Below are 13,259 nucleotides of genomic sequence, written 5' to 3' on the forward strand. Positions count from 1 at the left end.
AGGATGGGGCTTGTTAACATCTTGCATCCGTCAACCATGAGTGGCTAATTCTTCAACTTAGGGTTGGATAAACCCTAAGCATGTAACCTAATTCTTAACTCTTAACTTTTGGGGATTAATTTGTGTAATTTATATTATAGCCTTGATATATATACATTAATTCTTTCATTTGATTATCTATGTCAATTTCATATTGTCTTTTATGTTTTTGAATGATAATCAATTTCTACACTTGATTTCTTTGTGACTTGAATCTTGTGATGGCTATACATTGTATTAATTAGATGTAATTGTGTTTTGATTTGATGGAAATTATTTTTATTAGATGGGTTGTACTACAAAATTAGGTTAATGTCTTGTCTAAATAGTTTAATTTCAGGCTTAGTTAGTTTATTTTGAAGTTAATTAATTTAATTGCAATTTAATTCCTAGGTAAGTAGACAATCCATACTAGTGCTTGAAATCCATACTTATTGTCACAATTGCATTACCCTCTCGATTAATGTGTGTTGAAATTGTAACTTAAATTGATGAATCATGCTTTGAATTGGTGAATTACACTACACTTAGTTTAATTGTCATTAGGTAATTGATTCATGCTTGAAATTGATGGTTTATACTTTTTATTGCAATTATTAGCTACATTCTAAATTACACATTTTTATTCCCCAATTAGTTAAAAGTTAATGAGTTAGGGAATGTGCTTAGTGGTGAATCCTACACGCTAAGCCTTTTTCCAATCTTTTATACTCTACTCTATATTTGCATTATTAAGTTTAAAATTAGTCTAATCACAAAACCAAACCTTTTTAGCAATCACATAAGCACTAAAGTAGAATTCAATTCTGGAAAACCTATAATTGTTTAGATCTCTTGTGATGATCCCTGCTCACTTCATACTCCATAGTATAAGTGTTTAGTGGTTTTATAAATTTTAAAATATGGTGCACACTTGACATTATTTCTAAACCTAAAGTGTTGTGCATTATTTTGTGCACACGCTCGGTCGCACCATAGTTTTGGCACCGTTGCCGGGGATCTAACTGTTTTTTTAAAAGAATTGAATTAGAAATTAGTTCTTTGTTGATTGTTTACTTTTAAGTCATTTTTATTTTTATTTTCTCATTTGATTTGTCAATTAGGTACTTGAAGCAAAGTGGAGCAAACGCTGGACTTGGAAGCAATTAAAAAAAAAAAAAAAAAAATTTGAAGTTGCTTAAGGACCATTTGTAAGTTTCTCTTTAATTTTTGTGCTTAATTGTTTACTATTTTACATACTTTGGACAGCCCAATTGGAGGCTTAAATTAAATTGTTTTATTTTTAAGTCCAAGCATACCTTCTTGTAGAAGGCATCGGCCCGTGTGGAGGCATTTATTTGTTTTAAGTGCATTGATATTATTGAGGAGTTTGGGAACATCGTATGTGGAGGTTGAAATTTTGAAATGTTGGCGTGTTGACTTGTTCTAGTGCATGCATGGTCGTAGATCACTTAATCGTCCTCTTGTTCCTGTAAATCAAAATCTCGGAATTTTTCTTCGGCGTTTAAGAAGTAGTACTAGGGATAGTCATCTTAATCTTTCAAATTTTGATCTTCCATTACCTTTAATGGAAGACCCAATAGATCCAATTGAAGATCCCATTGTAGATCTTGGTCATGTGGATAATAATGGTGTGCACTACCCACCACAAGTTCATATTGTGGATCCTCAAGGTGTGCATCCACCCTTGGGAATGCCACAACCAGTTAATTATGCGTGCAACAACCTAATCTAGGGATGCCAAGGCCAAATGTTGTTCCCCCAACTGGTGAACAACAACAACAATATGTTCAATGGCATACCCTCAACAAGGTCAAATGGCATATCATCAACAAGGTCAAATGCCATATCCTCCTCTCAATCCTCTCAATCCTCCAATGGTCCTTAGGGATCGTTACACTCCAAATCAATATAATGCACCCACTTGCATTCAATTGCCAAATTTCCGTGCTCATCATTATGAGATTAAGGCTTCCACCATTAACATGTGCCCCCTTTTCTATGGGTTGAGCAATGAAGAGCCTTATAAACATTTAGATGAGTTCTTGGAAGTTTGTTCCACCGTGAAAATCACTGATGTTCCGGAAGAAGTCCTAAAAATGAAGCTTTTCCCTTTCACTCTTCGGGATAAAGCTAAATATTGGTTTAACAACTTGCAGCCAAATACAATCACCTCTTGGGTACAATTGCAACAAGAGTTCCTAAAGAAGTATTACCCCGCAAGTCGAACCGATGCCATGAGAACTTCCATTCGTGAATTTAAACAACAAGAAGGAGAACCCCTTCATGAAGCATGGGAACGTTTGAATGACTTGCTACGAAAATGTCCACATCATGACATTCCTAAGTGGCAATTAGTTCAATGTTTGTTTTCAAGTTTATCCGATGCCAATAAGGGCATTGTTGATGCTTCTTGTGGCGGAAGCTACATAGAAAGAAATGAAGATGAAATTTGGCTTCTTTTCGAAAAAATGAGTGAAAACTCAATGCATAGATCTTCATCTTCTAGGGGTAGTCACCTAGCAAATATGGGAGGAAAGAAAGCTCTAAATCAAATAGACTCTTCCATGGAAATTGCCGCCAAGGTCAAAAATCTTACTTAAAGATTTGATAAATTCCTTTTGAATCAAGGTCCGGTAATTCAATCTTATTCTCATCCTTCCAATGAAATGTGCATGACTTGTTCTAGTTACACTCACCATACTTCAAATTGCCCTCTTGGACAAGTCATACTAAGTGAGTCTCAAGAACAAGCAAATGCAGCTTTCATTCATCAAGGGAACAACCCTTATTCCAATACTTACAATCCGGGGTGGAAAAATCATCCTAACTTTGCATGGAGAAATAAAGGAAACGGTGCAAACCCTCCTCAAAATGAGCGTGTACACAAAATAATGCACAACACTTTGGTTTTGGAAATGGTATCAAGCGGGCATCATAGTTTACATTTATAAACCGCTAGACACTTATATTATGTAGTATGAAGTGAGAAGGGATCGAACCCAAGAGACCTTTGGCTTGGATTTAAATAAGACAGTTGGTTTTAACAAGTGATTACCATAAGAGAGAAAAATAGAGAATAAAATAGATGGTTGGTTGATTAAGCTAGTGAACAATTAAATTAAAATGCAATGAAAATAAACTAAGTTAGAGTTAGGGGTTTAAGAGATAGAAGAAAATTCTTAGGGTTTATTGGAAGCACCACTAAACTCATGCAATTAACCACTTGTTTTCCATTAATGGGGAGAACATTGTTGTAATTAAAATATAGCTACAATCAATGGCATAATTTGCATATGTAAGCATGATCATCCAATTCATTTGTAATGCATTGCCTACCTAACCAATAAGTAAACTAAATGTAGGACAACACACCAATCTTAAGGCTTAACCTATCTCACCAATCCACAAATGCATCCAATGAGAGCACACATCAATGTGATAACACAAATTTCAATCATGATGATGGATTGATTAATCAAGTGTAGATTGTCTACCTAATAATAAGTAAACTAGGGTGTAGTACAACCTATCAAGACAAAACCATAACCAAACAAATCCATTGACCATTTGCATATAATCTACAATCAAGAAGATGATACAAATTGCATATAATAAGTGTGGAATATCAATTTCAAGTATGAATTGTCTAATCATAACACAACCCATCAAGAATAAAGTATAAACCATCAAACTAGTTAACAATTGCATCCATTAAATACCATGTCATGGTCTTCAAGTATAATTCTCAATTAATAACACATAGACATGAAATTAACATAGAGAATTAATGAAAGAATCAATCTTTAACATCTAATCATGAGTATAAACCCTAGATTGATCACACATAAACATACAACCAAAGATAGAGAAATAATGGAAGGATTAATTAACATAAATCTTGGAACATCCAAGTATGAAAGTCACAAGACCACAACATCAACTACAACAATATATTAATCTCCGCAAAAATAGAAATTACAAAGGTTTAGATTACAAGAAACTTAGGGCTTAACCAAGCCCTAAGTGGAGAGCTAGCCCATCATGGTTGTGGTAGTCAAGGTGTCAACAAGATCCACCTCCATGCTTTGCTCCTTCTTCTTCTTCTTTGATGCTCAAGAGAGATGAGTGTGTAGATATTCTTCCAAACTTGTGCCTCCACTCTTCCCTCTCCTCTTACCCTAGCATGTTCTCTTGAGAGAACGTGATATCTCGGTACAGAAAAAAAAAAGAAAAAAAAAAAAAAGAAAAAAGAAAAAGAAAAGAAAAAATTAAATAAATAATAAAAAAATAACAAAGTTAAATAACAAAAATAATAATAAAAAAAAAATACATAAAATAACATTTTATTCTTCTAAAAAAAAAAATTAAATAAATAAAATAACAATTGAATTGTTGTTAAAAACAATTGCATTGATAATTTTAAAAAAAAAAAAAAAAATTGAATTGATTTATTTTAAATAAAAAAAAATTTCAGTAGCATTCCGTCTTGCTAGAGACGTTAAACTTAGCGTATTATTTATTTATTTATTTTTTAGGTTGTATATACATGTTCTTTTTCTTTGTTTCTTTTAAAATACAATTAAAAAAACAAAACAAACAAATAAATAAATAAATAAATAAATTTCGAAAATATGTGTTCCCGTTATTCCCTTCTGCTTAGTTATGCATGTTTTCATCTTTTATAAAGGGCTTGATATCATATCTCTTTACATCTTATTCTATATTGTTTTGGAATGTATGCTTTACTTATCCCATTTGATATTTGATGTGAGTTGCTAGTGTGGCTTTTCTAGTAGGTTTTTGCATCCAAGTTTGGGGGAGACCTCTTTCGTCATGGATCATTGCCAGGCGTCATTAACTTTTGCCATCATGGTATACTCTTTCCATTTCTTTCATTGTTCACATTACACATTGAGGACAATGTGCAGTTTAAGTTTAGGGGTAAGGTAGTCGTGTTACATTCTACTTTAAGTTGAGCTTTAAATACATAATTGAGATTTGAGATGTGTTTAGTAATGATTTCGAACTTTTGAAACATAGTGCCATTGGAAAGCAAGTTGTTAGAGTCTAATACTTCTTGTATGCACTAGGATGCCATTTTGGGGGAAAATTTTAATTTTTGACATCATATTTGCTTTTGTGGTACACATCATCTTGTTGGTTGAAAATGCTTTAAAAGTTGATTATAGAATTCTACATTTGCACTTGCGCACACTAGCATTCAATTTGTGGGGTACATGCTTAGTTGATTATTGTCTTGGTTTATCCCAATTGAGCTAGTATGCTTTGAAAGCTTTCATTCTTGATAAAATGACCTTGCAAAGAAAAGAAATAAAAGCACTCACCAAAAGTGAGGAATAAAAAATAAATAAATAAATAAAAATAAATAAATAAAACTGCATTCTTTCAACATGTCAACTGATTAAAAAGGAAGACAAGGGAAGAATGTAAGATGTATGATTAGTTTGAGTTCGTAGCCTAACCATTCCGAGTCATTACGCCCTTAGGAGTGTCTTTACACTTAACGCCCTAAGACCATCTGGTTTGGGAGTCGTTGGTTCAACGCTTGTTACATGGGGTGATTAGAGAGCTTAAGGAACTTGGACATTGCACATGGTCATACATAAAAAAAAAAAAAATAATAATAATAAATAAAAAAAATGAAATCAATAAAAAAAGAATGTTTGATTGAATAACAAGGTTCATTCAATGTCTTGAGGATTGGTATTATATCTGTATGCCAGTTTGAGGGTAAGGCAACGCCATTACTTTGATTGCTAGGATAACAACACATTTTGATGCTGGTTCACTCAAAAAGAATGATAGAATTGATTCAATTTGTATGATTAATTGCTTGATGTGTGGAGGACCATTCTTGCTTACATGATGTTGAAATGTTGAGAATAGCTTAGAAATGGCAGAATTTGCATACTTGAGGTAGTCTACTTTCAACGCTTGTTTAATATGTGTCGTTGCTTCTCAAGTAAGAAAGAGCTTTTGATGTTTGTGGGTACCACTTCTGGAAACCCTCACGAGACTTCACTCGTCCACTAGGGGTAACCTAGGGGTTTAAAAGGCTTGTTGCATATGCTAAATGCAACCGTGATCCCTACGAAAGTGGTGTTATCTTTATTTGTTTTATTAGTTTATAGTTGTATATATGTTTATTTCATTTCCATGCTGTAGTTCATTGCTAGAGACTATCAATATCTAAGTTTGGGGGCGTGATAAGTGCTTAAATGTTGCACATTTCAGCACCTAAGTTAGGGTATTTCAGTCTTTGTATCTATCTTAATTTCATGTTTTAGTCCTAATTTATGTTTATGTGTATTTCAGGGTAATAAAGTTAAAATGAGCTAAGAACAGTCCATTAAAGCCTTTTTAGAGTCAAGCAAAGATATTCAGAAAAAGCTCAGAAAATGGCAAAAAGGAGGTCGCAGCCTATTGCTCGTATAGTGTGTTTATTCTTCAAAAGCGGTCAATCTCAGGCCTTTGATGATGTTCCCAAAGATGAAGAAGCAAACTAATGAGCTCGGGACTAAAATGGAGGTAAATAGGGCTTAAAAGAAATTTCCAACTCTGGGAGGATCGATCTCCCAGGGTGGGGGATCGATCCCCCAGGACTTGGCAATATTACAGATTTTTTTTATTGTTTGGGCTTATTTTGTGAACTATTGGGTTTTAATAGGGTTGTTACTTAAGGCCCAGTGAGCCATTAGATTAGGGTTAGTATTTATTTTATTTAGGTGAATATTATTAGAATTATTAAGTTTTTTAATTATTATTCTGTATCGTATATTTTATTCTCTCTGGAAAACACGAAGAGGAAAAAGTTAGGGTTCTTAAGAAAAGCTCAGAGAAGAAGAAGAGGAGCCAGATGAATCAAAGGATGGGGCTTGTTGACATCTTGCATCCGTCAACCATGAGTGGCTGATTCTTCAACTTAGGGTTGGATAAATCTTAAGCATGTAACCTAATTCTTAACTCTTGACTTTTGGGGATTAATTTGTGTAATTTATGTTATAGCCTTGATATATATACATTAATTCTTTCATTTGATTGTCTATGTCAATTTCATATTGTCTTTTATGTTTTTGAATGATAATCAATTTCTACACTTGATTTCTTTGTGACTTGAATCTTGTGATGGCTATACATTGTATTAATTAGATGTAATTGTGTTTTGATTTGATGGAAATTGCTTTTATTAGATGGGTTGTACTACAAAATTAGGTTAATGTCTTATCTAAATAGTTTAATTTCAGGCTTAGTTAGTTTAATTTAAAGTTAATTAATTTAATTGCAATTTAATTCCTAGGTAAGTAGACAATCCATACTAATGCTTGAAATCCATACTTATTGTCACAATTGCATTACCTTCTAGATTAATGTGTGTTGAAATTGTAACTTAAATTGATTAATCATGCTTTGAATTGGTGAATTACACTACACTTAGTTTAATTGTCATTAGGTAGTTGATTCATGCTTGAAATTGATGGTTTATACTTTTTATTGCAATTATTAGCTACATTCTAGATTACACATTTTTATTCCCCAATTAGTAAAAAGTTAATGAGTTAGGGAATGTGCTTAGTGGTGAATCCTACACCCTAAGTCTCTTTCCAATCTTTTATACTCTACTCTTTATTTGCATTATTAAGTTTAAAATTAGTCTAATCACAAAACCAAACATTTTTAGCAATCACATAAGCACTAAAGTAGAATTCAATTCTGGAAAACCTATAATTGTTTAGATCTCTTGGGATGATCCCTGCTCACTTCATACTCCATAATATAAGTGTTTAGTGGTTTATAAATTTTAAAATATGGTGCACACTTGACATTATTTGTAAACTTAAAGTGTTGTGCATTATTTTGTGCACACGCTCGGTCGCACCACATTTGTTTTGCTTCCGTCATTGATCGGGGTAGGAAACTTGATTTTAGGGGGGGTTTCTTCTTTGAGTTTTTCCTAAAAAGTCCGTTTAGATGCCCGTTTTTACTCTCAGTTGTAGCAGTGGTGGGTTGTCCTCGTCGGGCCCCCACGACATTATTTTTGTTTTTGACCTTTCTCCCCTGTCTGGACTCCAAATTGAGTAAACTTTTTTTTGAACTTGACTAATTTATCATTGTCTTTTCCAGCGGTGTGCTCAATAGCACCTGAATCCACTTTTTGCAAAATGACCATTTTGCCCCTAGGTTCTTTTTGTCCGTTTTTGAAACGACACTTCTGCATTTGTTTCCTTTGGGTTCAGTGACCTCATTAAGGGTCACATTGGTGTCTTAGAGACGCGTTGTATCTCTAGAGACCATTGTTTCACCTTTCACTTCCGCATTTCGGATCCATTATCGGGTCATCTTTTGGTCATCACTGACGCACCGGGTTTACAAAACTTGGGCCGTCACACGACGGCTGTGGTTGAGAAGTGGTGGCAGTATAAGAAGGGAGAGGCGGCGGCTGTGGTTGTTGGCTTCGGTGCGATGGCGGCGACTGTAGATGAGAAGTGGTGGCAGCGATTGTGGTTGAGAAGTGGTGGCGGTGGCTGTGGTTGAGAAGGGCAACGACGGCTGTTGTTGATCAAAAAGCGACGGCGACGGCGGCTCAAGAGGCAGCGGCGACGATGGCGGATCAAGACGCAGAGGCGATGAAGGATCAAGATGGCGGCGGTGGCGGATGTGGATGGGTCGGTTCTAGAGGTGGAGGAAGGAGGCTTTGAGATTTGGTTATATATGTATATATATTTATATATGATGTATATATTTGAGATTGGTTATATGTATATATATTGATATATATGATGTATATATGATGGTACTAATGTAATAGTGAATATATATAAGGGCAAATTTGATTTTTCATGAGTTCTGATATTTTACCAAAAAATGAATTAAATATTGAAGGGCAATTTCGTCTTTTCAAGCGTTTTAAAGGTTTGTTTGAATCAGAAATTCTCACAGGGGGTGTCTTTGTTAAAAAAAGGGCTAAGTTGTATATGGCTGTCAATAGGGCAAACCTCAGGGGGTGTCGTTGTAATTAACCCAAGAAAATTTTGTAAGTGGCCACGATAGTTGGGGTCCAAGTCTCCCAAATAAAAAAGAAGACTCGTGCTGTCATGGGGCGGGCAATGAGCACCACTCACTCATGAACAAAGCAATGCCCTAACAGAACAAACAACTCGCAATTTGTTAAATGCAAAATTGGTTCTTATACATCTAATTTATTCTTTTTGGTAAATACGTAGAAATTGTTTAAAACTTATATGCTTCAAATGTTATTTAAGCTGCAACTAACCTAATACTAATATGTCAATTAATAATATGTTAAAAACAATTAATTAAATATTCAATTAAATATTTAATTAAAAATGTAAATTAAAGTAATAAAATAATAATAAAAAATAAAGAACCTGAATTGAAGTTAGTATTAGATGCTATGTTCTTAAGACAATTTACACCCCGTATGGTACTGACGGACTCTGTGGTGCTTGTCTCCCAGAATACAATAGTTTACATCCACTAATAGCAGCACAACAAATTCATGGATATAACGAACCTCTTCTATGTAATACTCTCTCTGATTCATAACTGCATTTATACAAAAAAAAAAAATGATGAAATTGGTACAACTTGAACGGCTCGAACCAATTTTAATATGACTCATCCACATTGTTTTTGGATCTTAGTAACTTGGACCACTTAACTTGTGGCTTGAACTTACAAAGACTTGGATTGGATTCATGTTAAAAGAGAAAGAAGAATGAAAAGTGAACATTTTTATCGTGAATTTCCAATAGAAATGATTGGTTTTATTTATAGAGGTGGTGTCTATTGAGAACGGATGTGTCAGTTCACCAACCATTGCACCTATTTAATCCAATAACTGAATGTCATTCATCAAGCTATTCAGCCATTGACGCAATGTTTCAACGAGTTGTATTGGCTTAACCTACAACTGTCACACCTCTTCGCAAATGTTCGTAAACGTTGACAAGTCTCGCAACTGTTGTTTGGACATCGACAACAATCACAAATTTGACTGGCTTAGACATCGACAAACGGCCCACCCAATACACCTGTCCAGTTTGAAATCGGTAGTCCACCATCCCAAAGCCTAGGGCCGGGTCCATTTAAACCCTAAACTTATTATTAAAACACGTTTAGGCCCGGTCCATTTAAACCCTTAACCCCACACGCATCTGACACATTGTACTTTTGTTTTACTTTCTCTCTCTCCCCAACAGACCCTGTTAGATCCGAACGTGCGGGTCTCCTTCGATGTACCTTCTCTCTCCTCCAATAGAACCAGTTTTGATCTGAATTCGCAGATCTACTCTCTTTCACTCTCTTGTCTCTTTCTTTTCCTGTTTCTCTTCTCAAAGACCTAAGGTATGTTTTGTTCTTGATTTGTATGTATGATTTTTGAAACTCCAATTTCTCAATATTTTCTCCAACTCTCACCCTTTCCCTCAAATTTTGTTCTCATCATTATCAGAATTTTAAACTTACTCATTTTGAAATCCTGATTTCTCATATTGGTATGGTTCCAAACTCGATCCCTTCTTCCGGGCGGGCGATGGCTTTCACCTTTGATCTATTAACAATTAAACAACCCATTATTTCTTCTGGGAAGAAAAATTCTTATTTATTCTTAGCATGCCTTGATTTTAGTAAAATTCCATTGCCTTGGCAGAAAAATTCCTTCTTCTTTTTAAAATTTTATTTCTTCGCAGGAAAATTCAGGATTTTTTTTTTTGTGTGTGGTTTACAGCAACTGTATGTAGCGTTGACTTTTGGGCGGCTACTGTATAAACATTTAGGAAACTGGAATACCTTAGGGTTAGGTCTAGAACTAGATCTAGATATGTAGTTCAATTTTTTTTTTTTTTTTTTTTTTTTTCCCAGCTAGGTCTGTCGTTTTAATTGACCCAATGGTCGGCCCATTTAAGGCCCACTTTAATTATCGGCCCAGAACTAAAGTTTTTTTGGTTGTTTCTTGATGTGGTCGGCCCTTTAATGTTCCTCCTCCTTTTTTAGGCCCACATTGTAATTATAGGTCCAGTTCAAAGTCATGTCCTAGAATTATTTAAATCAAATAAATCAATTTCCAGTCACTGTTTCACATCTTCAGTCACTGTTTCACATCTTTCACTGTCCGTCACTGTTTCACCGTCACTGTTTCACCGTCAGCTCTGTAGTACAGTATGTTTACTAAGTTGTTTTCCAGATTTTACAGCTACGGTGAGAACTTTATTTCTATCTGGAAGATTTGATTTGATGTTTTAGGGTTTGGGATGTAAATTAATTTTAAATTCGTTTATTTCTATCTGGAAGATTTGATGTTTTAGGGTTTGGGATGCAAATTAATTTTAAATTCGTTTTCTACAGTAAAGTCTGAGAGACTGGGTATAAATGATGACCGAGTACGACTTTGGGGTTTTCAGTATGGAAATCTCAGGGACAATTTTATTTATGTCACGTTCAACATCGACAAAATGCTCGAGGTATGTTTGGTGCAACTTGTTTAAAACTCTTTGTTTGAATTTTTTTGAAATAAGTTTAGTAAATAATTGATTGCTAGAACTTTAAATTTCTGAGTATAAAATGTGCTTGAGTGTGTATTGTGTGTGTGTCCTAAGCTATAGTGTGAAATTGGGTTACCTGAAGTTATTATACCGATCAATCAGAGCAAAAGAACATGAGACAAAGATATGGTCTCTGATATCAATCTCTTTCTGTCAAAGAGTCCACCTAGAGGCAAGCTTCATTTTTCGTTTATGCAAGTTGCACATAGAGGGTAGCATATCTAACATCACAAACACTGTTGTAGTTGACCATCTAGGTCTGGTCTTGTTCTAGCACAGAGTATACCACTCCACCTCTTCAGAGGCTTCTCTAACACTATCCCAAGACTTCCCTCCATCCCACAAGAGCTTGTCCTCCCTTTGATGAATCACAACAGAAGTTAGAAACTCTTTAAAAGCTACAAATTCAGTGCTCTGTAGTAGCTGTAAATCCCAAGCCCCTCTCTGAACGATAGAGTTCAGATTAGAATTTCTAGGTAAATTCAGCAACCTTACTAATCTTGCCAAATTTTGAAGCACCTGTTTGTCCTCCACACCAAGGATCCTGAAAAAGAAGTATAGATTGACCATCTCCCACTTGAAAGTGGGGAGAGAGAAGAGGAGTGGAGGGAGGAGGAGGGGTGGAGGGGTAAAGGTGGACTAATGAAGCTTAACATTATGTCATGGAATGTTCGGGGATTAAATGACCCGAACAAAAGGAGGGTAATAAAGGCTTTAATTAGGAAGTGGAAGGCTCAAGTAGTATGCTTACAGGAGACAAAACTGGATAAAGCTGAAAATTTAGTCATGAATAGCTTATGGGGAAGTAGGTTTGTGGATGGGAGGCCATAGATGCAGTGGGGACGGCCGGGGGAATTGCTATGTTTTGGGATAGAAGATGGATCTCAAAAGTTGATGTGTGGAAAGGAAGGTATTCGTTATCCATTATGTTTCAATTTGAAGAAGATGGGTCAAGGTGGTCTTTCTGTGGAGTGTATGGACCAGTGGATGATAAGGAGTGAAGAGACTTATGGGAAGAGCTGAGTAATCTTAGAAGCAGATGGGATGTTCCCTGGTGTATTGGGGGGAGGGGACTTTAATGTTGTACTCAGACCATACAAGAGATCTTCAAGGGGGCCTTTTGATAATGCAATGTTTGAGTTTTCAGACTTTGTGGAGGCTCATGGCTTGCTAGATTTACCGATGGAGGGAGGTATTTTCACATGGTCTAGTGAGCGTGATTTTCCTGTCATGTCTAGGCTGGACAGATTTTTACTTTCAGTGGAGATGGAAGAGAAGTTCCCTGATGTGTCACAGGTGGCCTGTGATAGGGCTGTTTTTGATCATATTCCCATTCTGCTTGACTGTGGAGGGATTAGGAGAGGAAGATCCCCATTCATATTCGAGAATATGTGGCTTCGTGTAGACGACTTCAAGGAAAGGGTTATGAATTGGTGGGGTGAATATGATCTAAGGGGTAGTCCCAGCTTTCAACTAGCAGAAAAATTAAAACACTTGAAGAATGACATTAAAGTATGGAAAAAAAAGGAGTTTGGAAACTTGGAGTGGAGAAAGAACCGTTTACTCATGGAGATATCTGCCTTGGATAGAAAGGAGGGTGAGGTGGGTCTTGACATAATGGATAGAAGTAAAAGG

The 13,259-nt window shown here is 35.3% G+C and overlaps 1 protein-coding gene and 1 non-coding gene across 4 annotated transcripts in view; one reads left to right on the top strand and one right to left on the bottom strand.

Moving 5' to 3' along the window:
* Window positions 1–2,273: 2,273 nt before the first annotated feature.
* LOC132280288 (small nucleolar RNA R71) lies at window positions 2,274–2,380 on the bottom strand. Its single transcript, XR_009471537.1, has one exon. It is a non-coding gene; the product is annotated as a small nucleolar RNA R71 (small nucleolar RNA).
* A 7,864-nt stretch (window positions 2,381–10,244) lies between these two features.
* The window catches only part of LOC132276078 (uncharacterized), a 29,884-nt gene continuing 26,869 nt past the window's right edge, over window positions 10,245–13,259 (top strand). For 2 of the 3 annotated variants that reach the window (XM_059777333.1, XM_059777334.1), the window contains exons 1-2: window positions 10,245–11,280; window positions 11,428–11,543. In XM_059777333.1, coding sequence (XP_059633316.1) covers window positions 11,244–11,280; window positions 11,428–11,543 — 153 coding nt within the window. In that variant the 5' untranslated portion in view covers window positions 10,245–11,243. The remainder of the gene's footprint in view (window positions 11,281–11,427; window positions 11,544–13,259) is intronic. The other variant, XM_059777335.1, reaches the window with a different exon arrangement.

The sequence above is a fragment of the Cornus florida genome, unplaced genomic scaffold (assembly GCF_030987335.1).
Source record: "Cornus florida cultivar Cherokee Brave unplaced genomic scaffold, ASM3098733v1 CherokeeBrave_3.0.0_Hap2_Chr10, whole genome shotgun sequence".
In the NCBI taxonomy this organism is placed as follows: Eukaryota; Viridiplantae; Streptophyta; class Magnoliopsida; order Cornales; family Cornaceae; genus Cornus; species Cornus florida.